This window comes from Acomys minous, assembly GCF_964271855.1.
Source record: "Acomys minous genome assembly, chromosome: 2".
NCBI classification, from domain to species: domain Eukaryota; kingdom Metazoa; phylum Chordata; class Mammalia; order Rodentia; family Muridae; genus Acomys; species Acomys minous.
In genome coordinates this window covers 13,625,985-13,653,110 of record NC_140484.1, presented here as the reverse complement: position 1 = coordinate 13,653,110, position 27,126 = coordinate 13,625,985, and the positions used below count along the sequence as shown (strand labels likewise).

The 27,126-nt window shown below is 50.6% G+C and overlaps 1 protein-coding gene across 1 annotated transcript in view; it reads left to right on the top strand.

The window, feature by feature from the left end:
* Positions 1 to 1,929: 1,929 nt before the first annotated feature.
* The window catches only part of NEURL1 (neuralized E3 ubiquitin protein ligase 1), a 79,817-nt gene continuing 54,620 nt past the window's right edge, over positions 1,930 to 27,126 (top strand). The window contains exon 1 of the mRNA XM_084763249.1: positions 1,930 to 2,542. Within this exon, the coding sequence (XP_084619375.1) occupies positions 2,458 to 2,542 (85 nt within the window). The 5' untranslated portion in view covers positions 1,930 to 2,457. The remainder of the gene's footprint in view (positions 2,543 to 27,126) is intronic.

Here is a 27,126-nt window from a genome sequence, read left to right as displayed (position 1 = left end):
CTCCATTGAAAACCATTGTGGGGTTAAGGAGAGGCCAAGGGGTGACACTAAGAGGCCCCTGTTGCTCCTCAACATGGCTCCTTAGTGGTTCTTCACATTCACACCTCAAGTGGCTTCCTTGCCTCAGCCCAATGGAGTCCTACCACGCTCCCGTGATTTCTTTTTAACCTCTTGAGTCAGGGAAAGTGTTCGGCTCTCCCTTTCCTTTGCTCCTGATACTATTGCGAACAGGGGGTCACAATCTGGCCCTTAATTGAAAGGAGGTTTAATCAACGTGGTCTCGTTAGCAAGAGGGACAAAGAGATCCTGGGATCTGACCCCCCACCCCCACCCCCACCCCCAGAGTCTGTCTTCTGGGGTCCTAAAGTGAGACTGAAGTTTAAACAGGGGGCCGAGGATATGCACATCTAAGCAGGTTGTGACAAGTCCCTGACCATTCTGCAGCTGGTTAGCACAGGAACCCAGGCATCCCAGAGGCTGGTGGCTGGGGCTGGGGGGGAGATGGTTGTCTTTCTCCTCAAATCCCAGGACGGACCTCTCACAGGCATTTCTAGCTTGCCAGGAAGGAGATGGGAGTCAAAGGCAGGACAGAGGACTAGAGGGTGATTCAGGGACTCTATCTGCAAGGATCACAGCAGGATTTTACTGCTGCAGGCAGGGAGAGCTATCCACTGCCCTGGGGGCTAGGACACCATGAGGAAGGTGGTGGACAGACTCTCTCCTCTCCAAGCTTGCTCTCTCCTGGGGGAGGCAGGATCTAAGCAAGCAGAAAAGGCTGCTTTCAGGCAAAGTCACATAAAATTCAGGAGGAGAATAGGATAATCACGTGGAAAATGACAGGCAGCAGCAAGGCAAGGATGCCTATCTGGGATGGTTAGGAAGAGCAGGCAGGGGAGGGGGGTGAGCTGTGCCTAAATACTGAGGATGGGACCCGTAAAGACAGGAAGAAACTTCCAGAAAAGCATGGATGAGCTGCCTGTGCCCCACACATGCCTTCGAGGACTCTGGGGCAGAGCTGATGAAGTCAGAACGGAGAGTGAGGGATGGCCTGGAGAAAGAGGAAGGCTGGTCACGGTGGGATGACTGTCTATCCTTCCCCCCGGATGTACTGGGTGAAAGGAACCGTCCCAGATCCAAGAGGAAGAATGACTTCCTGGTTCCCTCCTGCAGCTCGTAGTGCCTACCTACACTGATGGAGGACTCACATGAACAAGGCATTTACAGAATGCCCCCTTCCTCCAGGAAGCCACCTTGGTCTTCCACTCCTTCCCCAAAACCTCTTAGTTTTCCAGCGGACAAATTCACTCAGCTTGGAACCGGTAACTCTCTCACGGTTTGTATCCGAGCTTGATCCCCTCAGCTCGGTTCTGGTCTCATTCTCTGGTCTTGAGCATGCAAAGGCCCTAAGTGAGGAAATGGGCCTGACTGAGGTTCTGGTTGGGAGCTCCTGAGGAGCGGAGGGGAGGTGCCCGTATTCCTTATCTCAATGTCTTGATCCACGGTCCACTCACTCTTGAGCGTTTTAACCTGTGTCAGGCCATGTAGCCAAGTGTTAAGGAGCCTCCATTAGGGTTATCTTGCCACGCCCTGGCATTTGGGGCACCTGGCGTTGGGGAGGTCCTGTTCCTCTTGTTTTCAAGTTCTATGTCCGAAGACCTGAAACCGCTCAACCTCTGGAGCCCCGGTTTGTTCCGGTTGTCAGGCCCCGAGCGGTGCCGTCCCACCCCCGCCCGTCCCCCCTCTCCCGCGCGCACCTTCGAGAACTTGTGGCCAGCGGGAACGCGGCGGGTCCCGTGGCCACATCTGGCAGAGGCGGCGGGCGCGCGCGTGTCACTAAGACGCTCATTCACCGGCGCAGCTGTCGCCATAACAACCGGAGCCAGGGAGTCCTGGCGACGCTAGGGCGGGGGTTGGGGGCGGCGGCCTCGGGAGGGACCTGGCGGGAGCGGGGGCGGTCCACAGAAGCCGGGCGCTGCAAGCTCACCCGCGGGCGGGAGAGCGCCACGCACGTCGCCGTGGCCGTCCCCGCGGGCGGGGACCGAGCCCGCCGACGAGCCTCTGAGCAGCCGCGCGCCGAGCCCCGACTCTATGGCCCGCGGGGAGCGCGCCGCCGCCGCGCCGCCCACCCGCAGCCGGAACCCGAGCTCCAGCACCAGGCAGAGTGCAGCGGCGCGCGCCGCGGGCCCGGGCTCAGGGGCCGGGCCGCCCAGTGCGCGGGGAATGGGAGCTCGGTAGCCCGGTGGTGCGAGGACCCCCGCGGTGGGCAGGACCCGCCGAACGAAGACCGCCAAGCCCAGGGAGAGCCGGAGACAGCGAACCGCCCGCCCCCGGCCGCAGCCCCGCCAGGGCCCTCCCCCGGCGGCGCGCACCCGCGCGCGCACACACTTGCACACCTTTCCTCCGCTCCTGCCCAGCCTCGCTTGGCCCCTACCGGAGCACCCCCGGGGGGCCGATGCCATGGGTAACAACTTCTCCAGTGTTTCCTCTCTGCAACGAAGAAATCCAAGCCGTGCGTCGCGGGGCCAGACCCAGAACCTCAAAGGTAGGCTTCGCCGGCCGGGGCGCAGCTGGAAGGCTGCGGCGCAGGTGGAGAGGTGGGCAGAGGTGCGGTTGGGGAGGACTGGCAGGTGCCACCTGTTGTTTGCATTTGGCTAACGGGAGAGGCGCTTCCGAGGGTGGAGGTGGGCTTGCGGTAGCAGCTGATGGGTGCTGATGGTGGAGGTGAGGGAGGATGGCGGTCGGTGGGGGTCTGCGCAGTTCTCCCTGTCTGCCCCGGCAACGTCACGTCACGGGAGTCCCCTCCAGCGATTCTAGGCACTGTGAAGAGGTGAGAAATGCATTTGTCGCCTGGCTACGGGAGTGTGGAGGGAAAGCCAGGTTCTCCAGCTGAGCTTCCTAAGAGAATCATCTTACACTTCGTTGCATCTGCCTAGGGTTGAGGAGATCCGGCTGGAAGCACTAGTTGCGTTTCCAAGCAGAGGGTCTTAGAGATCCAGGGCTAACAGGGCAGGAACTAATGGTGTGCTCCCGGGGGGGTCTTCTGCAGTGGGCGATCTTTTGCACTGACTGAGTCATCTTGGTTTTTTAGTTCATCCAAAACAAAATATCTAGTCTGAACCCTAGAAAGAGGGGTAGGGAGCTTCCAAATGGATAGACCTTTACGGAAAGGTTTGCTGTCTAGGTCCCTCCCTCCCTCCATTATCCTCTGAGGGAGGCCCGAGGCTCAGCCCTAGGCCTTCCAGCTTCCAACATGTCTCTGACCTTTGGAAGATGCTCCTGGGTTCTCTGGAAAGCTGATTATTTTTTCCATAATTACCAGAGCCAGGTACACTTAGTTCTAGGGGTACAGTGCTAGCTAAAAGTCTCGGGGCTTTCCAAACAACAACAACAACAACAACAACAACAACAACAACAACAATTAAACAAAACAAAACAACAACCCACTCTCTCAGGCTCCCAGGATATGATTAGGATAGCTGTACCCTTTAACCCCAAAGCCTTGGTGTTTACAAAGCATGCTCGCAGACATCTTTTCAGGGTTGACAGAAGCTTCTCTGGTTAGCCAGCAGAGCAGAAGTAATCATGTCCACTATATAGATGAGGGGATCTGAGGTTTGTTTCCGTTTCCAGAGCCAGTAAGAGTCAGAAGCAGAGTTAGGCTTCAGACCCTCCAAAGGCTTGGAGCTCTGTCTCATCTTGCTAAGCAGTTAACTTCAAGATGGAGAAGGGATGACAGACGGTCCTGCGTTCTAACTCCACCTTTCAGAACTCCACTGCCACTCTGCTGCAGGTGTGGGGGGTTGTGGAGGTGGGGGGCGAAATTAGTGGGTCTTGGTGGATTTGTGGAAATTAATATGGCGATTCATGCACAGGCCCTTTTAGAGTCATGTTTATTGACCTTGTAATTCATAGACCTGATGTGAGGGAAACGGAGATGCAGGTGGAACAGCACTAGGCTAGGATGCTCATGGCGGCATCATTTTGACTGGGAAAACGGGCTAGATGCCTAGGAATCATGGTGTTGCCTCTTGGGGGAGGATGTGCTGTCATCTTCAGGGACTCGGATGACTTGGGGAAGTGCTCACAGCATAAGCACAGTATGCAGAGCTATAAAAAAGTATGCAAAGCCATAAAGACTTTGTGATCCCTGTTCCCTCTGTGATTCCCATTTTGTTAAAAGGCAGTTATGTGAATAGAAAGGTAATCACAAAACAAATAAGAGCCAAGAAGGAACACTTCTTACAGGTTCTAGGTAATGAATCATGTGGGATTTTCGTTCTTTCTTTTTTTTTACTTACATTTTTTTGAAAAATGTGTACAATAAATACAAGTTATTATTTTAAATTTAGTTTCATAATTATATAGTGCATCCTGCTTACCCTCTCCCCTCAGCCTCTTTTATTTTCCTTTTACGTTTATGGGCCATCCTTCCTCCTTACCTGGCCCTTTCTTAGATTCATTATTTTTTATTTTGTTGAGTGCGCCCCCTTTTAAATCTAGGGCCATCTGTGTAACCAGTGGCTTGGGGCTATGGGTTGGTGGGGGTCACTAAATGGATGCACCACTGAAGGCAGTGACTCCCCCTTTTCCCTGGATCTGTCTGTAGGAAAGAGTTAAGCAGTGAGGGGTGGTGCCCTCTGAGTCCTTCCTCTGTCATCTGTAGTTGTTGCGAGTTCATAATTGCAATGACCGTGTACTTCCCAGAAGATGACATTTCACAGTCTTTCTGCCTGCCCCCTCTTCCCTAATGTTCCCTAAGCCTTGGATGGGATGATACAAATGTTTTATTTAGGGCTGAGCATTCAACTGTCACTTATTCTCAGTGTCTTGTGACACAATAAATCTCTGCCTTTATCACAGTTCACTGGAAAAAGAGGCTTCTCTGATTAAAGCTGAGTGTGGTAATGGTCTATTAGGAGGTAGTTGAACGCTATGGTATTTTACGCTCAAATTCAAGCGTAAAGCGGTTGCTTACTTCTCTGACAGCTGTGCCACTATTGCACAAGTAGGCACATCTTACCTAGCAGTTTGGTGTCATAGTCTGTAGGATTCACAGCTGTGTAAGACCACTGATAATCCTTTTTTCCCCAAAGCAGCCTGCGTGGCACTTTCAGCACTGTGGAAGTGCAAAGAGGATTCCAGCCCAGTTCTTGCTTGCCGCCACGGTGTGCGGGCATCTTCAGCAATCGAGTCTTATCATTTAGTTCTGGTGAGCATCCAAGAGGATGGCACGAGATTGTATTATTTTAGGGACCTCTAAGGCTTCCCTGACCAACACGCAAGGAGTTTTCCCACATTTGGCACCATTTTTTTTGGAGTCCGTTTTATAATCTGTAGATTCAGGAAGGGGCTTTCTCTGGCCGTATAAGGGGTCTCCCTTCCAACTTAAAAACGGTTGGTCTTTTCGTGCCCCTGCTGTTCCAGTTGAACTTCCTGCTGCTCCTTCATTTCCCCTCATCACACACCCCTGTTCCTTTACCATTCAAACCTACCCACCCCTGGAATTTCCCTTCTGTACTTTAATATTAGCTACATCTACTGCCCAGCTTTTCTTTTTTTCTTTTCGTTTTTTTTGTTTTGTTTTGTTTTTTGTTTTTGTTTTTCAAGACAGGGTTTCTCTGTGTAGCCTTGGCTATCCTGGACTTACTTTATAGACCAAGCTGGCCTTGAACTCACAGTGATCCACCTGCCTCTGCTGGGGTTAAACGTGTACGCCACCACCACTGGGCTTGCCCAGCTTTTCTCAAGGGTTCCCCCTACCAATGGCCTCCGTCTAGATTTCTGGCCTCCACATCAACTCTAACAGAAACTTAGAGATATTCAGTTATGACCCACATATGAAGGAGAACATGTGCTATTTCTTTTCCTGTAGCTGGGTTATCACAGCATAGTTTTTCCAGTTTCCTCTTTTTTATTTGTTTGTTTGTTTTTTTCAGGGTTTCCCCATGTAGCCTTGGCTATCTTGGACTAGATTTGTACACCAGGCTGGCCTCAAACTCACAGAGATCCGCCTGCCTCTGCCTCTCCGAGTGCTGGGATTACAGGCGTGCACCCCTGCGCCCTGTTCTGTTTCATCTATTTACCTATACAAGTATTATTTTATAATTATAAGTGAGTAGCTACAGGCTGGGGCTATAGCAGTGGTAGAATGCTTGCCTAACGTGAGTGAAGGCCTGGATTCAATCCCTAGTGCTGCTAAATAAATGCCTGAATAAATAGACTGTTGGTGTCAGCATGTGTAAAGATGGTTTCTAAGCACCAAAAAGAGATTGTTAATGAGGAAGGAAATTGTGGGCATCGTTTGGATGCATTTCTTCTCTTACAAATGAGAAGAAAAAGGGAAGGGCACACTGATTTGTCCAAATTACGTAGCGGATCAGTTTGAGGGGGAAAGCTGAGCTGTGCTCTTCGTGGGCAGGGGTTCGCTGGCTGCCAGCAAACTGACCTCTTTGTTGAGCGCTTACAGTCTGTTCCCCTAAAAGAGACACCGTTCTTTTCCTGGCTCCAGGGAAGCCTAGAGGAGTCTTCAGGGGCTGTACCGCTTCTTACCTGGCAGTTAGGCTTGTGAGGGATGTGAGATCTCTGTGTCTCGGCTGGACTCAGTCACATATTTGCTAGCACACACCTGAAATCCTAGCACTTGGGAGTTTGTGAGTTTGAGGCCTGCGATAGTGAGACACTGCCAAAGAAGGAAGAAAGGAAGGGAAAGGAAAGAATGAAAGAAGGGAGAGAGGGTGAGAATCACTTCAAGAATTGCCCGTGCGCGCACATCCGGGGGGCTGCCAGTTCTTCCTCCTCAGCCTGACTTTTAGGTACTTACTCCTACTTTCCTTCTCTAAGAAAGCGTTCACCCACGGGTGCCAGAAAGATGGCTCAGTGGTTAAGAGCACTTGCCGCTGTCTCGGAGGACCAGAGCGAGCTGGGTTCTTAGCACCCACGTTGGACAATTCACAACCACCTGCAACTCCAGCTTGGGGACGCTATACTCTCTTTTGGCCTAGTGGGCATGTCACATGTGTGAATACACACACGCATACACACACACACCCCACATACACACACACACATGCATCAGAATTAACAGAGAGCTACCATATTTATTCAGTAATTGCTTAGTTTTCACTACAAGTTTCCTTCTACCCATCCAACAGTGCCACCGGCAGCCTACCTGGTAGGTTAGTGGCCATCCAGAAGTCTATTCCAATTGTGTTGGTTTTGACCCAGGACTGGGACTCCAGCTGCATACCCAGTGTTCTGCATTTGGCCAGCATCCAGCTGTGATTTTAGCCCATACCCATCTAGAAATTCAGTTGGGGGTGGAGGAACCAACTCCCTTTTTCCCCCTTCCCATTGCAGTTCTTTTGGTTCCTTACCATTCCAGCTACCAGAGCCTGGCATGGTGGCACATGCCTGTAATCCCAGCGCTCAGGAGGCAGAGGCCTCTGCCTCCCGAGTGCTGGGATTAAAGGCATACGCCGCCACCACCACGCCTGGCTTTCTCTTCGGGTTCTTTTAAGTGATTCTGTTCCCTGCTATGTGTGGAGGAGCAGACCATTAAGAAAGCATTGGGGAGAAGTTACTCAGCCCAGTGGTCACCCATGGATGGAGAGTGGGTGGGCCGCCTCTCCTTCCTTCTGAAAAAGTCAATGCAATAAAATTTACATGATGTGGGCTGGAGAGATGGCTCAGAGTTTAAGAGCACTGACCACTCTTCCAGAGGTCATGAGTTCAATTTCCAGCAACCACATGGTGGCTCACAGCCATCTATGATGAGACCTGGTGCCCTCTTCTGGCTTGCAGGCTGAATACTGTATACATAATAAATAAATCTTTAAAAAAAGAAAAAGAAAAAAAAACTTTACAAGATGTAAAACTTGCCATTTTAATGCATTCACAGTGCTGTATAATGACTTCTGACCAGTTCCGGGTGGTTTCACTGCCTCCAAAGGAAGCCCTGAGACCATTAAGCAGCTACTTTGTTGCCCCACCCGCCTGCCAACCGCCATTCTATTTCCTGTCCCTATGAACTTGCCTACCATGGGCTGTAAAAGTAACTTGATGTGAAAGGAACCTGATATAATTGTCTCAGAGGCTTTTACTGCCTCTGTCTGGTAACCTAGGCCCAGTCCTGGAAGCTTCTAGCTTCCGTACAGTCTCAGCCTAGACTTTTTTAGCTACTGAGACTTATTGCTGAATAAGCTCACCCTGTCTAGTTCTTTGTGAACTCTGACTGGCTGGTTCAACTCAGCTGTTCTGGCTCAAACTCCTCTCCAAGCTGACTGATTCAAACTGGCTTCTCTCAGCTTCTCACTGAATTGCTCTGAATAGGGGTCTTCACACCAGATTCTGTGACAGCTGCTTTTATGTTTGTTTGTTTGAGACAGGGTCTCATGTAGCTCAGGCTGGCCTCTACCTTGTTTATGTAGCTGAGGATAGCCATGAGCTTCCGATCCTTCTGCTGTGCTGTGTTTTGTTTGCTTGTTTTTCAGTGTGTGTGTGTGTGCATGTAAGTAAGGGGCGGGGGGGGAGAGAGAGTGTGTGTGTGTCAGAGTCACGTGGGTCCTGGGGATCCAACTCAGGTTGGCAGGTGTCTGTACCTGCTAAGTCATCTTACCAGCTCACTCTGTAGCTCAGGCTGGCCTGAAGTTCACTATGAAGCCTAGGCTGCCCTCCAACTCATGACAATTCTCCTGCCTCAGCCTCTTGAGTCCTGGGCTTAAAGGAATGCACCATCACACCTGGCTTGGCTACCATTTTCATGCTTGCCTGTGTCCTGAGAGTGACTGTAGTGGTAGCACTGGTCTTCCCATCCTCAGTGGCTGCCACAGCCATAATCATATAGTGGAAGCTTTCATTCTTCAGCCAGCTCAGGCATTTCCACGGCCTCTATCTGGGCTCCTTCTTCAGTTGCTGTGATGTTTGCAGACTGTGTGAGCTCATGCATCCCCAGCTGCAGCGCAGAGGCCAGGGGAGCCTGGTGGCCTCCTTAGTCACCCCGGATGTCAAGAGAGGCTGGGCTGTTGGTTTCCAGTTCAGCGATACCTTTGAACCCTGTTTGCTAATCGCCATAGTGATGTTTACAGTACTGGTCATATATTGGGTGGTTACTGTGTGCTCTTTTCCATCAATATCCTCCTGACAATATACCAAGGCATTTTATAGATGGAGAAAAAGAGGCTGAGGGAAGTTGAGTAATCTATCCCATGTCTGTTAGAAATGAATGGAAGGGCAGGCGAACAGCTCAGCAGATGTGCGTGTGTTTGCTCTCCAGCCTGGTGACTTGAATTTCATCTCTGGAATCCACATGTGAGTTCCTGTATACTGTCTTTTTCACACCCTCCATATGTAATAATAATAAAAAAAAAAGATGATGGGCACAGTAGTACACACATTTAATTCCAGCACTCAGGAGGCAAACGCAGGCAGATCTGAGTTTGAGGCCAGCCAGAACTACATAGTGAGAGTCCATCTTGGGATTGGGGGTGGGGGAGGGGGAAGTAATGATTAGAGCTGGAATTCAAACTCAGGATCCTGAGACTTTTTATTGTTCTCTTGCTGTGGAGAGACACCACGACCAAGGCAACTCTTACAAAAGGCGGCATTTGATTGGGGCTGGCTTGCAGTTTCAGAGGTGTAGTCCATTATCATCACGGTGGGGAGCATGGTGGCGTGCAGGCAGGCACTGGAGGCCGTAGCTGAGAGCCACATCCTGTTCTCCAGGCTGTGGGGAGGGGAGGAAACTTAAAGAGACTGAGACTGGCGCTGGCAGGAGCTTTTGAAGCTTGAGACCAACCCCAGGGACACACTTCCTCCAGCAAGGCCACACCCACTCCAACAAGGCCACACCTACTCCAACAAGGCCACACCCACTCCAACAAGGCCACACCTCCTAATCCTTCTCAAATAGTGCTACACCCTGGTGACTAAGCATTCAAATATGTGAGCCTCTGGGGGGGGGCAGTCTTACTCAAACCGCCACACTACTGTAAGAATGGTTTTTCTCCTCAGCTGTAGAAAAGACAAGGCAGAGCCCCAGAGGGAAGAAAGAAGATGTAACAAGGCTCTGGGCGCTCCTTTTCCTGGTTAGTCAAAGACCATCTAAGATGACTTGGCTAGTCCCGAATTCCCAACCTCTGGCCCCTCAGAACTTACTTCCTCAGTGACTTTCGTTCCCAGCAGCCATGTTGGGTGGCTCACAACCACCTGCAGCTGCAGCTCCAAGTGTTTTGATATTCTCTTTGCCTTCACAAGAGCATGTACACAAACAGACACACATACATAAAAACAAAAAAAAATATATTTTTTAAAAAAGCCCTATTTCTCATGATGCCTTCAATATAGGTGAATTCATTCGCACTCCCAGTAAATGTAAGGCTGGTGTTTTCTTCTCAGAGTTTCTGTCCCTGGACGTGGAAAGCAGTAGGGGAGAAGAGCAGCCTTGGAGGCCTTTCTCCTTCCTAGGACTTTTCCCTGTCCCAGGAATGGTATCTCAGACCGCCCAGCAACCAATCCCGATACAGAACAGACTACCACTGCCGAAGGCTTGGACAGCAGCAACATGTTTCTCACACTTCTGAAGGCTGGCAGTCTACACTGGCATAGTTTCTAGTCAGAGCCGTTTCTTGCCTTGCACACGCCTCCTCCTCCTCGTTGGGTCTTTAACTGGCCCTTCCTTGGTGTGTACACATCATATAAGGCCGCTAACCCACAGCAGGTGGCATGGACTCTCACAGTTTGCACATGGAGACTAGTTGTTGGCTTTACAGAGTCCAGGATAGAGGCGACATAGGCAAAGACAGAAACAGATGGAGGGAGGGGGGAGGGGAGCAGGAACTGGGCACTGCGTAGCGGATATCAGGGTTGTCCTGTGATGTGCAGCTGGCTGGGGGTGTTTCCTGTTTAATCTCTGATTATCTCATTCCTGGACCTGCACACCCAGAGGCTAGAGGCTGAGGGGCTGCTTCGCACTGAGCTGGTTGCTTTGGCAACCCTGGGCAGGATGCAAGTCTCCTTGGTAACATCTGGGAAACCTACTTCAGGGACAGAGAGACATGAACTTGCCAACAGTCAGGCCTGGTGGCACAGACAGAGCTGGGCCAGACTGCTGAGATGGGCAGGCCTGCGAGGTAGGTGAGGTTTTGGGGATAAATTGGGCTGTTTCTCTGTCAGTGAAGAGTCCAGAGGTCCTGTGGTCCTATGGGCCTGGCTTACCAGGAGTCATTACCCAAATCCTGCTGGTTCAGAAAATGGACAAGTGTTGGTAAATGTGGGGTGAGACAGGGTAACTTTAAGGAGAAAGGATTAGGTAGGCGTCTCTGAGAGGCAGGTAGGTGGCTTGGCTGCCTTTGCTTTAGCCACAGTTTGGGGTGCTAGGGCTCTGGGTTTATGCTAGAGGTGGATTCCTGGGATACTCTGTTTGGGGGAGGGGACCATTTAACACACATATTAGGCCCTAGCAGTGGCCAGCACTCTCTAGGACACAGCATTGTACAAAACAGATGGGGCTGGCCACCACGGAGCTAGTGGGAAGCAGACAGAATCCCAAATGATAAATGAGCAGATGAAAATAAGTCGGAATATGAAAATCGTTACCATTCTAGGAGCCTGTACGGCATGTCATCTTTTTTGTTTATTTTGGTTTTTTGAGACAGGGTTTTTCTGTGTAGCCTTGACTGTCCTGGACTTGCTTTGTAGACCAGGCTGGCCTCAAACTCACAGTGATCCACCTGCCTCTGCCTCCCGAGTGCTGGGATTAAAGGCGTATGCCACCTTACCTGGCTGGCATGTCATTTTATACCCCTCATCAAGCTGAATTATTTGAACTGTAGAAATGTCATTACATTTTATTTAGTGTGTATGTGCTCACCCAGGAACATAAGCATATGTGGGGTTCAGGCCACAACTTAGGGGAGCATTCTCTCTCTCTCTCTCTCTCTCTCTCTCTTCCTCTCCCCCCCCCCCAATGACAATCCTGGGGATTGAACGTGGATTGGTAACTATGGCAACAAGTACCTGTACTTACTGAGCCACCTCACCACTATCCTAACTCTTTGGATGATGTACTAGAGAAGTGATTTTTAGCCCTTTTACAGATGGGTAAACTGAGGCTTAGATGGGCTATGTATGCATCGACGGTCACATGGTTGGTATTAGATAGACTTGTAGGACTATCTTGGCTTTGAGCTCTTACTTTTTTGGTTTGTTTTTGTTTTTAATTTATTATATATACAGTATTTTGCCTGCATGTTTGCCTGCACACTGGAAGAGGGCTAACCATCACATTATAGATGGTTGTGAGCCACCATGTGGTTGCTGGGAATTGAACTCAGGACCTTTGGAGGAGTAGTCAGTGCTCCTAACCACTGAGCCATCTCTCCAATCCTTGAGTTCTTACTTTTAAGAGTATAACTCGGTTGACAAAGTGCTTCCCTTACATGCTTAAAGCCCTGAGTTAATGCTCTGGTACGTGCTTGTAATACTTGCTTATAAGCACTTGAGTGGCAGAGGCAAGAGTATCAGGAATTCAAGGGGATTCTTGACTAAATAGTGAATTCTAGGCCAGCCTGGGCTACATGAGTGAGCACCTATGTCACCCAATGAACACAAAAAGAGCAAAATAATAATAATAATAATAATAATAATAATAATAATAATAAACCTTTTATGTCTAGAATGGTGATGCATGGCTGTAATCCTGTTGCTTGTGAGGCAAGGGCGGGAAGATCTTGAATTTGAGGATATCCTGGGTTATATAGCAAGGGAAAAACCAACAAAACAAAACAAAAGTGGAAGAAATGTCTTTAAACAAAAATTTTCTAAAAATCTTGACTTCTGATCTACAGGGCCCCTTGTGCCTTGCCTGGAGGCTGAAAGGCCCCACCTGGTGCCCTGAGGTGGAGTGGGCACTGTGGCCAAGTACCTGTCTCAGATCACCACGATGGCATATAGGTGGAAGGCAGTCTCTGTGCAGGCAGCCGCTGATGCCTGGGGATGTGCCAGGTACCAGTGTGTGGCTGCTTCCAGTCTTTCTAGCCTCAACCTCCAGGAGGCCTGGTGCATTCATAGCCTCTCCAAGCTTAGTCACAGGGATGGCCAGAAGATCTCCGAGCACCTCTATAAAGTGAGGTGGTGGCGCTTTCCACCTGCAGTCAAAGGAGTGCCTACGTGAACCCAAGTCCACAAGGACACTGACAAAAAGAGCAGACCTCCCACCACATCCACATCCTTGCAATTTGTACCTTCATAATCAGTGTCTTCTTGGCATGAAACAATTTAGACAATCCTTTTATTTCAGACACTTTTAGATTTATAAAACTACTGGAAAGGGGCATGGGGGATTTCTATAATTCTGTTCTTATTGGCTTTCTTTGTCCTTAAATTTATTTATTTATCATATATACACAGTGTTTTACGGGCATGTACACCAGAAGAGGGCACCAGATCTTATTATAGTGCTGGGAATTGAACTCAGGACCTTTGGGAGAGCAGCCAGTGCTCTTAACCTCTGAGCCATCTCTCCAGCCCCCTGATTGGCTTTTCTGTTGCTGTACTAAATCTGGCTAAAAGCAACCTGGGGAGGAAAGGGTTTATTTCCTCTTACAATCTGCCCTCGAGGGGAGCCAAGGCGGGAACTTGAAGCAGAACCCACAGAGGAATGATGTTGCTGGCTTTCTCTTCAGGATCACGTTCAGCTACCTTTCTCACATACAGCTCCAGCCAACCTAGGCACAGTGCCCCTTTCAGTAGGTTGGACCCTCTAACATTGATTAACAGTCCAGAGAGGGCCCCAGACATGCCCACAGGCCAGTCTGATGGACGCAGCTCCTCAGCCGGGTTTCCCTCCTCCCCGGATGTCATAAAGGCCAGTCATCTGATTTTCCTAATTCTTTTCATCATAGTTGCTGGTAATTGAATCCGGATCTTTGTGCACACTAGGCAGGTGCTGTGCCACTCAAGGACACTTCTACTCTCTGGTACTCTTATTAGCATCTTCTATTAATGTGGGACATTTGTGACAGTGACAGTCCTGACACCATGCTATCAATGTCTGCGGTTATTTAGATTTTCCTCAGTTTACCCCGAGTCTTTTCCTGTTATCAGAGTTCTCATCTAGGATAGCACATTACATTTGTGGTTAACACAAACTGGTCAGGAATTTATTTTGGAGACTTACTGGAGTTCATCCGACATTCCCCATCATGATTAGATTGTGGCTGAAGGCTTAGAGAGAAGGGCTCTGAAAGGCAACGTGTCGTTTTTACTGTGTTATATCTGACTCTGGACCGCCGGGTCTTATGGCATCAGAACTGTAGAGACAAGAGCAGCGTGCGCAAGGCTCCTTTGCTGCGACGTGCAGCCCAACCCAGAGGAACACAGCTGTGTTCAGGAGGGATCCATGCGAATGTGAGGTCAGTGTGACTTACATAACTGCTTCTAGGCCAGCTTGAACCACAGGGCCCTGTCTAAACAGAAAACGTCTGGGTGGGGGGTGTCTCAGTGGCAGAGTGCATGCTTGCCTAGTGTTTGTGGGGCCTAGGTTGATCTCTATATTTTTTATTTTATATTATTTATTTATTTATTGGTTTTTTTTTGAGACAGGGTTTCTCTGTGTAGCCTTGGCTGTCTTGGACTCGCTTTTGTAGACCAGGCTGGCCTTGAACTCACAGCGATCCGCCTGCCTCTGCCTCCCGAGTGCTGGCATTAAAGGTGTGCGCCACCTCTAGCACCACGCAAAAATCAAAGCACAGCAGTGTGGAAACCAGGTGTGGAGATGGGAGGGGCCACACTGCTGCTTGTTGAAGAAGAGAAGCAGGCATTTATCGATTTTTTTTTTTGGGGGGGTGCACCAATACTTGGTAACTGTCCGTTGGTCACAGGCAAGATTTGCGAAGATGTTTTCCTTCTTGTACAACAAGCACGCTCCCTGGCCTTTGAGCGTGCAAGGCAAGCACTTTACCAACTGAGTTATACTCCGAAAACTTGAGGCTTCCCAGGCTGATGGATGGATGGTGGGCTTAAGCCTCGCTGCTGTCCTCACAGTCTGGTTTGTGTCCTGATGAGACTTAGTTGCTAAGAAAGCCTAAAGCCTTGGTAGGGGAAACACCTGCCACACTTGGCAAGAGGCCAAGTACATACTGAATTAAGATCTTGCACAAAACATTTAAAAAATGGCCATCATGTCCATATACAGAGCTGCATAGGATCTGGCCAAAGCGTAAGACCGCAGAGGGAACAGACAGGACATGAGGACCAAGAAGCCCAGCCTTTTATCCCATTCTGCTCAGCCGTCAGATGTGTGCAGGCTCCAGCGAAGGGGAGTCCGTGGTCTCAGCAAAACGTGGACTCCAGGTTTACACAAAGTAACCAGGGGAAACTGTCACCGTACCCCACATCGGGGCGCTTTCTGCAGCCAAGCGTGATAGGTGGTTGATGAGGTACTGGCAGAGGCCAGCATAGGGAACTAGATGCCTCAGGGTTGGAGTTATGGGCAGTTGTGAGCTGCCCGATGCAGGTGCTAGGAACCAAATCCCAGTCCTCTGCAAGAGCAGCAAGTGCTCTTAACCTCTGAGCTGTCTCTCCAGCTCCCCCACAATTAGTAATTTTATTTTATTATTTTTTTTATGATTAGTAATTTTAAATAAAATTTTGTTTTGAGAGAGAGAGAGAGAGAGAGAGAGAGAGAGAGAGAGAGAGAGAGAGAGAGAAAGAGAGAGAGAGAGAGAGAGAAGAGAAGGAAAGGTGAGGAGAGGAGAGAGAGGTTGAGATTGGTTATGGAAGAGCCTCTGGGACCTTACTGTGTCCATCAGAATTCTCTAGAGGAAAAGACCTGATAGAATGAGTCTATATTTATTTATTTATTTATTTATTTTTGGTTTTTTGAGACAGGGTTTCTCTGTGTAGCCTTGGCTGCCCTGGACTCACTTTGTAGACCAGGCTGGCCTCGAACTCACAGAGATCCGCCTGCCTCTGCCTCCCGAGTGCTGGGATTAAAGGCGTGCGCCACCACGCCCGGCTGAGTCTATATTTATTATAAAGGACGTTTATTGGCTGGTTTAGCAGGATTGGGCTGTGGGGGGCGTGTCCAACAGCGGCCCCCTGCATGTTGAAGAGGCTGAGAGCCTGGTAGTGTCTCAGTCTGTGAATCCCAGTCTGGCAGTGAAGGCCTGGGCTGTTCCTGGCTGGTCTGGGGTCCCTTTTAGAAGGTCAGAGAAGCTGTGTTCTGATGGTAGCATGTACGGAGGCAGTGGTTGCAGCCCTGGGACAGACACATTCCCTAGTAAAAAGTGAAGATGGCAGGCGGGTGGGCAGGTACTTCTTTGTGCTAGAACCTCCTTTATTTGGGCTGACACCCTAAGGTGCTGCTGTTCTGAGGGAGAGCCTTCTCCCTTCACTGAACCCTTCCTGGAGATGTCCTCACAAACCATCCCAGAGGAGTGTCACTGAGTTGATTGCAGACCCAACCAAGCTGTCAATCAAAACTAACCGGCACACTTAGCAAAAGGTGTTATATGTGATGTGGATTTTCTTTGGGAACAATCCCCCTGCTTCAAGACATGCCTTTGAGGATGATCAGAATTTATTTTCCACATTTCCCCTGTGCTAATCCCTGCCTGACTTGACACCTGTGCACATGCTTTCAAGTCATTAACTGGGTCATCGCTCCTGACATGGTCCTTGAGTGCCTGCCTCAAGCAGTGTTTGTCAGTTTTCCGGTTGGAAAGGTGAGGCGAACTCCCTCCATTTGTGTCCTTTTGAAGGAAGTGACCAGCAGGAGTGACCACTACGTGTACAAACAATGCTCCATCTCGTTCCTAGGCTGGCCTTGAATCTTTCTAGCTTCTGGAGCTGGGATGACAGATTCGAGCCACTCTGGCTGGCCTCACTGTTTCTTTGATTGCTCAACCAAGGCAGTCGTGTTTACATAAAGACTCAGCACACACCATGGGGTGGGAGTGGGGGGAATTTTGTGGGTGTCTGACCTAGGCTTTGGGCTCAGGGAAGGCTGCCTTAGGTCAGCAACCAGATACGAGCAGGGGTCTTACTTCATGCTTCTAGGCAGAGCATAAGAATGCTGGATGTGGCGCTGTTCCCATGTCATCCTTGGTGCCTGCATATAAATATGGGTTATCCCACATGTCCTTGTTACATTCAGTTAGGAACACTGAGCTTAGGTGTGGAAGGATGCAGTGAGGACCTGGGATGAATCCTGGTACCCAGCACTGGAGTGAGGACCACGCTCAGGGCAAGTTGGGAGATGCTGCTGCTGCTGACTGTAGAGGAACTGAGTCAGGCCAAAGGCATCCTGTGCTCCTGGCCAAGGAACTTTGCATAGATAAGCATTAAGCATCCACTTCCTTGTGTCAGCTATCCCGTAGTCCATCTGTCCTTGCAGGTAACTTGCTGGGTATGTGCGGAAAATAAGGTAGACAGAGATCTGGATGGATGGCTTTTTTTTTTTTAAAGTCCTGATTACTCCAGAGGTCAAAGTAAGTACAGAAAATGGAGCACTTTGCCAGGGCTCCCAGCATCTGCTGAGAGGCTACTCAGGTTCTCTAGGGGTTGCATTGCAGCATGCAGCGCTCCTGTGACAGAGGGAGGGGCATTTGCTTCAGTCAGAGCCCAGTGAAGCTCTAAGAAGGTCTAGCCTGTTCACTTCCTGAGTGGTGCCATCCTGAGCTGGGTGTGGTGCTGCTTTGGAGAATGGAGATCTGCAGGTGGTCAGGCGTGCTAGGTGGCAAGTGGAGGGCCAGTGGTTGCTGACGTCAGCCAACAGAACCAGGAGAGACTGTTTGTTACTCACCCTTCTTGCCCAGCCCAGGACTCTAAGCAGAGAGGGGATGCTATTAACGCATAAATGCCCAGGCCTTCTTCAAAGTTCTTCCTATGTGTCAGCATCGGACACCCTCCTGATGGCCTCCCCTGAGGAAATAATCAGTATAGCCCCCATCTCGTTAAAAAGATTTAGCTTGGTGTGGTGGCACACACCTTTAATCCCAACACTCTGGAGGCAGAGGCTGGCGGATCTCTGTGAGTTCAAGGCCAACTTGGTCTACAAAGTGAGTCTAAGACAGCCAAGGATATACAGAGAAACCCTGTCTTGAAAAACCAAAACAAAAATTAAAAAATAAATAAATAATTTATTTATATTTCTGTTTGTGTGTTAGTATGCACACATGTGTGCAGGTGCTTGTGTCAGCTGGAGGAGGGCATTGGATTCCCTGGAGCTGGAGTCCCAGGTAGTTGTGAGATGTCTGATGTGGGTGCTTGGAGCCAGAGCCGCCTTAAACCCTGAGCTGTCTCTCCACCCTAAGCCAGGATCTCTTCCTGCCCCAGGGTGCCTTGGAATCTTTTTTAGCTTCCAGGGACAAGGGTGGCCTAGGACAACCCCTTCTTACCTCCCCACTCCCCCATCCTCTCAGCCCCACCCCTCACTCAAGCCCTATAGTAGTGACTTCCATTGCTTTACAAAATGTTCAACAAAAGTAGTTTAGTGGCCGGGTGTGGTGGCTCACGCCTTTAATCCCAGCACTTGGGAGGCAGAGGCAGGCGGATCGCTGTGAGTTCAAGGCCAGCCTGGTCTACAAAGCAAGTCCAGGACAGCAAAGGCTACACAGAGAAACCCTGTCTCAAAAAAAAAAAAAAAAAAAAAAAAAAGCTTAGTGGAGCAAAGACGCATCTCAGCTTAGCTCTGGAGGTTTCACCACAGCCACTGGCTGTGGTAAGGCAGGACAAGGTGGCAGGGCATGTGGTGCAGAGCAAAGCAGTTCACCTAAAGTGAGCAGGAAGCAAACAGGAAGCAGAGAATATGAGAAGAAGGTTCTAGGGCCCACTTCCTCCAGGAAGGACCCACTCCTAATAGCCCGTTCAACACGGGTGGCTTTATTCATTGACAAAGTTTGAGCCCTCATGTTATAGACACTTCAGCAGTGCCACCAGCTGGGGAGCAGGCCTTCAACAGATGAGCCCGTGAAGGACAAAACCTCATGAGGTGTGGAGGTCAGGGCTGAGGAGAGCAGCTGGGTACCCAGAGGAGGTGGTCAGGCCAAACACAAGCAACCGCAGAGTCGTTGACAAGAGTTTTCCTACCTGCAAACTAGCTGTGCCATCACAAGGGTAAAAGGACTCCTTAGCTGGAAAATGAGAAGAAGCCTGTTTGAGGGAGATTTGGCTTCTTCATTAGAAGTTGTATTAAAGAAACAAAGCTAAGCTTGAGGGTGCACACTTTTAATCTCAGGATTTGGCAGAGGCAGGCAGGTCTCTGAGTTTGAGGCCAGCCTGGTCCACAGAGCAAGTTCCAGGACAGGCAGAGCTATACAGTGAGTCTTAAACAAACAAACAAACAATCAAAATATAGTCAGGTATGGTGGCACACACTTGTAATTCTAGCAAGCAGGAGGATCATGTGTATGAGGCTAACCTGGGCTACATAACCTGGGCTACATAGCAACAATCTCTTGTCTCTGTCTCTGTCTCCATCTTTCTTTCTTTCTTTCTTTCTCGCTCCCTTTCAAAAACAAAACCCTCAAACCCTAAATCAATAGAACAAAACCAAAAGAAACAAACCAAAACTGGCTGGGTTGGATCTTGAGGAGTACATGAACTAGCTCCTCAACACTCAGGCCTTATCCTGATAGGAGAGGCTAGCTGCTGCCAACGTTCTATTCCTGAAGCCCAGGGTTCTGTTTTGGGGCAAAGGTGTCATGTTTGCAGGCAAGATTCTAGGTTGGTTCTGGGTTGCCAGTGTCAGGGTTTGAGTCCCATGCAGGGTGAGGATCCACTCCTGGGGCGCAGCTGTCCCTGTCAGTGTCTAGGGTCAGGATTGCACTTGACCTTTGAGTCCTGTGGACAGACATGGATTTGAGGTTTTATTGCATTGGGTAGAGGCTCCCTTTTGGGGCTTGGGGTTTGGCTAGCTGGCCTTGGGGTCAAATGGTTTATTTTCCAGAGGAGACTTCCTGGGGCCATCAGCAGATGAAGGGCCAGAAGACTCCTCTGAGATGATGCTCCTGGCTTCCCCACTCTGTGCTTGGACCTAAGACCATAGCTAAGTCTGTTTCAGCCCTCGGTCTCTGGGTGTTAGCCTTGGCCAGGCAGTCAGGCTGTCTCACACAGCACCGTCTACACTCGCTGAGTCTTCCAAAATGACACTAATGGTGCGCTCTATAGGCAGCGACGGCCATTGCTCTGTGAATCCAATCCATGCTGACAGTGCTTAAGCGGCCCCGGGCATTGCCAGCTGGGTCCAATTAATGCCAATTGGATCTTAACTTGTGCTGAGTGGCCCCTGGGGAGAGGGAGTGCTCAGCGAGCAGGGTGTGGTAAGCCTGGGTCTTGCGGGCTTGGTACAGTATAGCTCAGGAAGGCTATCCAAAGCCAGGGAAGGCTATCCAAAGCCAGGGCAGGCTAGTGAGGCCCGATAGCTTAGCTTCCTAGTGGCCAGTTTACTCTGCCCAGACGGTGAGTGAGATTGAGTTAGAGCACGCTTGAAGGAGCCTGGCCGTCTTAGTGGCTGGGATATATATGGGGCGTTGGCTTTTTGCCTCAGCTGTCCTGGCACCTGGGTGAGAAAAAGCAGTGTCTACACAGGGCCTCAGCCTCACCGCCTCTCCCACGACCTCCAGTGTGGAGTCCCCTCTCAGAAAGCTGAAGTTGTTGCAAAGAAAACATTCTGTTCCACGTGTCCTGGGCTCTCAGTTTTGCAAACCCTCTTTTTCCTTTCTGGGTCTTGCTCAAGATCCCCGCAGGCGGGTCTAATATGTGGTCCATGAGCTGCCAGCAGCCAAGGATCATAATGAATGTAGCCCAAGACAATATTGAAAAGTATGTAAAATTTATGAGATTTTTTTTTTCCCTTTTTGAGACAGGGTTTCTCTGTGTAGCCCTGGCTATCCTGGAACTCATGTTGTAGACCAGGCTGGCCTTGAGTTCACAGAGAATACCTCCCCAGTGCTGGTATTAAAAGTATATGCCACCCCTGGCAAGGTTTTTTGTTGCTGTTTGTTTTGTTTTGTTGTTACTCAACCACACCATTCTCAAGTGTGAACTTTGTAGTGACAATATTGTGTTGCCATGTAATATGCCTGTGTGAGGGATGTGAGCTTGGCTTTATTTCCTGGGAACCCTCTTGTCTCCCTGTACCTACTTGTCCAGGTCAGCTGCTGCCAACAGGGTTTGAGTTGGGGGTCCTGAATGAGGCATCCCAGCTCTCACTCCATCCTTTCTGCAGACTGAAGGATCCCCTCCGTCCTCAACAAATCAGGAAGGCAGTTTCCAGCTGTGGTGTGATTGCCCTCCTGCACTGAGAATCTTCCTGCCACTTCTGGCCACTTCCCTGTGGCCGGAGACTCAGGACACCTGAGAAGGAGGACAGTCTCTCTGCTAGCGAGTCTGTCTAGGATGTGGGGTAACGTTGTCTGGGTCTGCAGTGAACCCATCTTTAGCTCAACTCTCTGGGCCTGAGAGGAGCTGTGGGAACCCAATCCAGATGCTGGCCTTCGGGAAAGCCCACTGGCCTCTGGAGCAGGGTCAGGTGGGGTCGCCAGCCGGTGGTATGAGACAGGAAGGTGGGGGGGGGGCCAACATCAGCCATGCTGCACATGCTGCAGGCATAGGCTCAGAGACACTTTACTAAGAGGCTTAACTTCCACGTCCTGGCTCCTTGTTTGAGATAATGTAACCAAAGCCCAACGAATCTTGGATAAGGTCATTCTTAGACTTTCACCTCAGGCCTCCTCTCAGATCAGTTCCTTTGGAGCCTGACTAGGGGGCTAGGTTTGATGGACTTGTGGCCCCCCCCCCACCCCATTATTGTCCTATGTTCCCGATTCTCCATCTGAACAGTGATGACACTAGAAGTCGGTGCCTGCTTGCGTGTTGGTGACTTTTGCTGTCTCTTTCACTTGTTGATGAGGGCCATGCCCAGTGCCTGGCACTCCTAAGGGCATTTAACGTGCTCTGCGATGAATGTGTTGACCTAGGGAAAGTCAAGCTTCAGGACTGCCAGGTTGTATGGTTGTGGCTGTTCTGCACCTCACCCTCGTCCCATCCTGCCTCCCCCCCTTTTCCTTCTTTTTCCTCTCCCTCCTCACTGGGGAAGGAACCCAGGCTCCTCTGTTTGCTAGGCAAGAGTTTCATCCCTGGACTCCCACTTTGTCGCAGTGACACGTCCTGAATACCAGAGCTGGGGACTCTGAGTTACTTGTTGAGAGTGTGGATTCTTTCTGGTGCCGGACTGCACGCCAGGCTCTGGCTACTGGGCTCATGGTCCTTCCCTTATAGAGTTGGTGGCTGTAGATCACTGAGGTGGAGGTCAAAGGTTGGAGAAGGGTGAGAGGTAGACAGCCCAAGTGAAGGGCGGGAGGGCTCCCCAGAGTAAAAATGTGTTTTTATTTATTCGAGACTGTTTTATGTAGCCCGGGCTGGTCTTATTCTTGCTGTGTATCTGGGGTTTCTGATTTTCCTGCTTTTCTTTACTTCCCAAGTGCTGGGATGGCAGCTGTTTCTCCACACCCAAGCGCTGTGTCTGCTAGGAAGCACTCTATCGTCAAGTGAGCTTATTGTTGGCCCCTTGTTTGGTCTTTTGGGAGAGTCTTGTTCCATAGCTTTGGCCGGCTTGGAACTCACTGTGTAAACCAGGCTGGTCTCTGACTTGCAGTGGTCCTCCTGCCTCCGCCTCCTGAGTGCGAGTATTGCAGGAGTGTGCCAAAAAGGCCCAGGTGAAGACTTTGTTTTGAATGATGGTGGAGTTTGGTAGACACTGAAGGGGCAGCTGAGCTGCCTGTGACTGTGACAGGAGGGCCTAGCCACAGTGTGGAGGCCTGAATCAGAGGTTTCTGGAGCGGTGGAAAGCACTGGTCCCCATTCTCCACCTGTACACAGTGGCCTCGGGCAGGCCACATTCCTCCCCTCGTGTGTTCACCCCTAAGACAGAAACCGTGATGCCCCCTCAAACTGTGAGGCATGATGGCTAAGGCCTTTGAGGGGTGTGGCAGCAGGCCTCTGGGGCACACCGAGGCTGGAGGGCAGCTGAGTATGGACAGGTGGCCTGCTGGGAAAGCAGGAGGTCATCTTACGTCAGGCTTCTCCGTTAAATAATTAGGTGCTCATCTCACGCAGGTTGTGTCCACACCGAGGGAGGCAGTGGAGGTGGCTGGGAACTCGGTGCATGCTGGCCTGGAAGTGTCCAGCCCCACCCCCACCCCCCTTCTTTTTCCTGCCTCCTGGTCCCTCGGGTAAATTGGGGCAGAATGGTGGTGGTTGTGGTGTGTGGGCTAGTGGTGGTGGTGGTGATGGTTGTGGTGGTGATGGTTGTGGTGCGTCTGGTGGTGGTTGTGGTATATTTGGTGGTGTATGTGGTGGTGGTGTGGGTGATGGTGGTGGTGTGTGAGGTGGTGGCGGCTCCTCAGGTTTTCTGTTGTTGCCTGTCTACCTCTCTTTCCTGCTGCCCCTCATCTCTCCACCTCTGCAGTCACAAGGGTGCTGCATCCCCCCTCTCCATCCCCCACCCGCCTCAGGCTTTGCTCACTTTGAGGTTAGCCTTCCGATCTGCTGCCCTCAGCAGGCACCCGGGATCCCCTAGCTGCTCAGGGGCCTCAAGGGAGCGCTAGCTTCTCCTGTGTCTCGAGACAAACAGGCGCTTTTTCATTTTGAGAGCTTAATACTGGGAACACGAAGGTCTGTTTAGTCTTACCCAGCTAACATAAACCAGCCGGAACTGGACCATGGCAGGGGACTCTGCTGTAAGTTCCCTTATTTGGAATGAAATTCATTGTTTTTCCCCCCCCCCCTCCTTCACAATGGGAGGCACTGGGAACTTTGAGGAGGTCTTGCTGGCCTCAACCCCACTGTGTAGTTTGCATGGCCCCTCTGAGGCTAACTAAGGTGCCTGTACCATAAAATCTGGCCCTGGGACCGCTCTTCTCCTTCCGGGTTCACAGACTACTCACACTTTTGAGCCATACTCAGTGTCTTGGGAATAAAAGGGGCTGGTTTTGCGTTGTATCACCTTGCCCCTTCCAATAGGAGAAACTGAGGCCTAGAGAGAAGAGACCTGGCCAGACTTACAGGGCAAGCTGAAGTAGGTAGGGGCTCAGAAGCCAGGGCTTCCAGTCTTCTGGTCCTCCGGCTTCTGTGCTTTGGGCCAGTGGCTCTGTCCGGGATGTGAGTGGAGCGTGAGGATGCCGATTAATCTGGCTGGAAGTAGCCTGGAGTGTGGAATCCTCCCAGGCTTCTGGGAAGCTGATCATAGAGGCCCAGGGCAGAGAGCTAGGGGAGGGACAAGAGAGACGAGGTGGTGAGAGGGAGAGGGGGAGGTGGCTGGGAGTCTAGGAGAAGCTGAGTTTGACCCTGATCTGTCCTGGAGGTTCAGTATTTTCCTGAGCATTCTTCCTGGATGCGTCTTAGATGAGCCGAGGTAGTGGGAGGATTTCTCAGCAGTGACATGCTGTGTGAGTCAGCTTACTAGGCAGGCCGCTGACTTCTTGTGTCTTGGTTTCTTAACGAACAGGGCTAGGAACGCTCTGTGAGGTTTCCACTGACTACTTCTGGCCCAGGTTAGCCTCTGTTGTTTCAGTGTGGGCCATCTACTACCGGGCGTCTCCCTCTTCCAGAATTCTGCATCTCTGGGGTCAGGTCCCTGGAAGTTTGTCTGGGGAAAGGTTTCTAGCTCAGACCCACAAGAAGCCAGGGTTGGTGGGAGCAGGCACAGCGCCAGCAGGCACCGGAGCCAGGGCATGAGCCTTCAGGGCCAGAGCTGGGGGTCCTCAGCCCCGCAGAGCAAACATTACATCTGGGTTTACAGAGATGATATGGATGAGCTCACAGGCACAAAATATCAGTCCTCAGATTCCTACTGGTTAGGGTAGGGATTTAGGGGAGACAATGGCTAGCATGGTGGCCACCGTCCTCTAAGCCAGAGTCCCCAGGGCAGTGTGAGCTATTTTCTGCCTTGCATCTTTAGCTCCATCACCTCTGGTAACACAAGAAAGCATTTGCTCGGATATTCTTTCGAGAAGGCACACCCTGCTGCACATCTTTCAGAAAGAATTGTCTCATCCAGCCGATACAGTTTCCACCAAGAATATTCAGTTGGGGGAAGGGAGCTGCAAACTAACTGCCCAGCGTAGGACCAGCTAAACAGCCATCTCAGAAAGTGTAGGCCTAAGACACCCTGACCTGTATGTGTGTGGGAGGATGGGGGGCAGCGGTTGGGGCAGGAGGCACACTGCATTGTTTACTATGAAGATTCCATTCATTGCTCTTTTGCAGTAACAGCAGTACTGTGATCCAGAGCTGTTTATAACGCTACAGTAAACTTTCACTTCTCTGCAGTCAGTGAGACACTCATTTAGAAAAGATTGCCTTGTTGCCAGGAGCAAGGCACCACCTAGTGAGCCCTTAAAGGCAACCGGAGATGACGCGAAGATGACTCAAAGAGAGCATCCCTGGGTGTCTCCCGGCTGGCTGCGGATGAAGACTTGGCTGTTTGTGCTCCACCCGCAGAAAAAGTATGGTTAGGCAAGAAGACGCTCTCGCAGTGCTGATGGCCCTGAACTCTTGAGTGCCCAAGGCCTAGGGACTGTTCTAGTTTCATTCCTCTCGCTGTGATAACATAGGCCAACAATAAGCAATGTAAGGGAAGAAAGGGGCCTATTATGCCTTACAAGTCCAAGATATTGTCCATCATTTGAGGAAGTCAAGGCAGGGACTCAAGTAGCTATTCTCACGCTCACAGCCAGGAGCAGAAAGACAAATGCATCCCCACTTGCTTGCTTAGTTAGTGGTCCTCACTCTTACACAGTGCAGGGCCCAGCTTGGGGAATGGTGCTGCCCACAGTGGGCTGGGTCAAATAAGCGTCGCGACAGTTCTCCCACTGACAAATGTGGTGGGAAATGTTCGATAGGAAATGTTCCCCAATAGGCTCAGGTATCTTTGAACTCTTGGTCCTTAGTTTGTGGTGTTGTTGGGGGAGGGGTTATGGTGTCTGTAGGAGGAGGAGCCCTGCTGGAGGGAACCCATCACTGTGGGTGGGCTTTGAGCCTCACCCCACTTTACAGTGTTTGTTGTTGACGATGTGATCGGTCAGCTTCCTGCTCTAGCTGCGGCCTGCCACATCCCTGCTTCCTTTTATTATATGTAATCGATATTAGATTATGGACTCTCTCTCTGGGACTGTAAACCCAAATCAGCTCGGATCCCAGTGTTTTGTCACAGTAACAGAAAGCGGACAAGAGTACGTGCACACAGGTAGCCTGGTCTACATAGTTCTTTACTTACTGACATGCTCTTCCCAGGTGATGCTAGCTTATGGCAAGGAGACATTTAAAACAACCCACCACAGGGCCGGGTTGGCAGACCCAGGCCTGTATAGCCCTGAGCTCTGAGAGCTATAGGCTCACTACTCTGGGCTTTAGAGGATTGTGGCTCTAGGTTTTCACGTTAGAGGCTTATTGCTGTAGGCATTAACCACAAGTGGTCCTGGAACTTGGCAGCTGTACTGTAATCCTCGGCTTTTAGCAACAGTGGGTGGCAGCAGGCCGCAGTAGCAGCCAGCGACACCTAGTTTTAGAACTCTCAAATAGGCCCCAGTCTGGACCCTTCAGATGTTCTGCACAGTGACAAATGCTACAGCTCTGAACGTTGGCTCCTCAGCTTCTGGCAGCAGCTAGTGTTGGAGGTCTCAGGCACCAGCTACCTGACTCCCTTGGCTTGAAAGGCTTGGCTGTTCTTTAGAGCCCTTCTAGTGACCAGGCCTTGCATCTCTTGAGTCAGCTCTTCAGTAGTCGTTGTCTGACCCTGTCATTTCTGTCGTAACCAGTCTCTGGAACTCTGTGTGTGCATGTGTGCACATCTGTGTGTGAGAGTGCAGGTAACCTGCATGCCAAGACAGTGTGTGCAAGTCAGAGAACAGCCTCCAGGTTGGTCCTCATCTTCCATCCTGTTGGAGACAGGAGTTCTTTGTTGTGCAGTGTAGTGTCTACCAGGCTGGCTGGCCCACGAACTTACTCTTTTCTCCTCTTGCCTCGCTGTAGAAGCACGGGGATTATGGACATAACGCTACATCATTTGGCTTTCCGTGGTCCTCTGGGGGTTTGAACTCAAATTCTTGCATTTGCTTGACAAACACT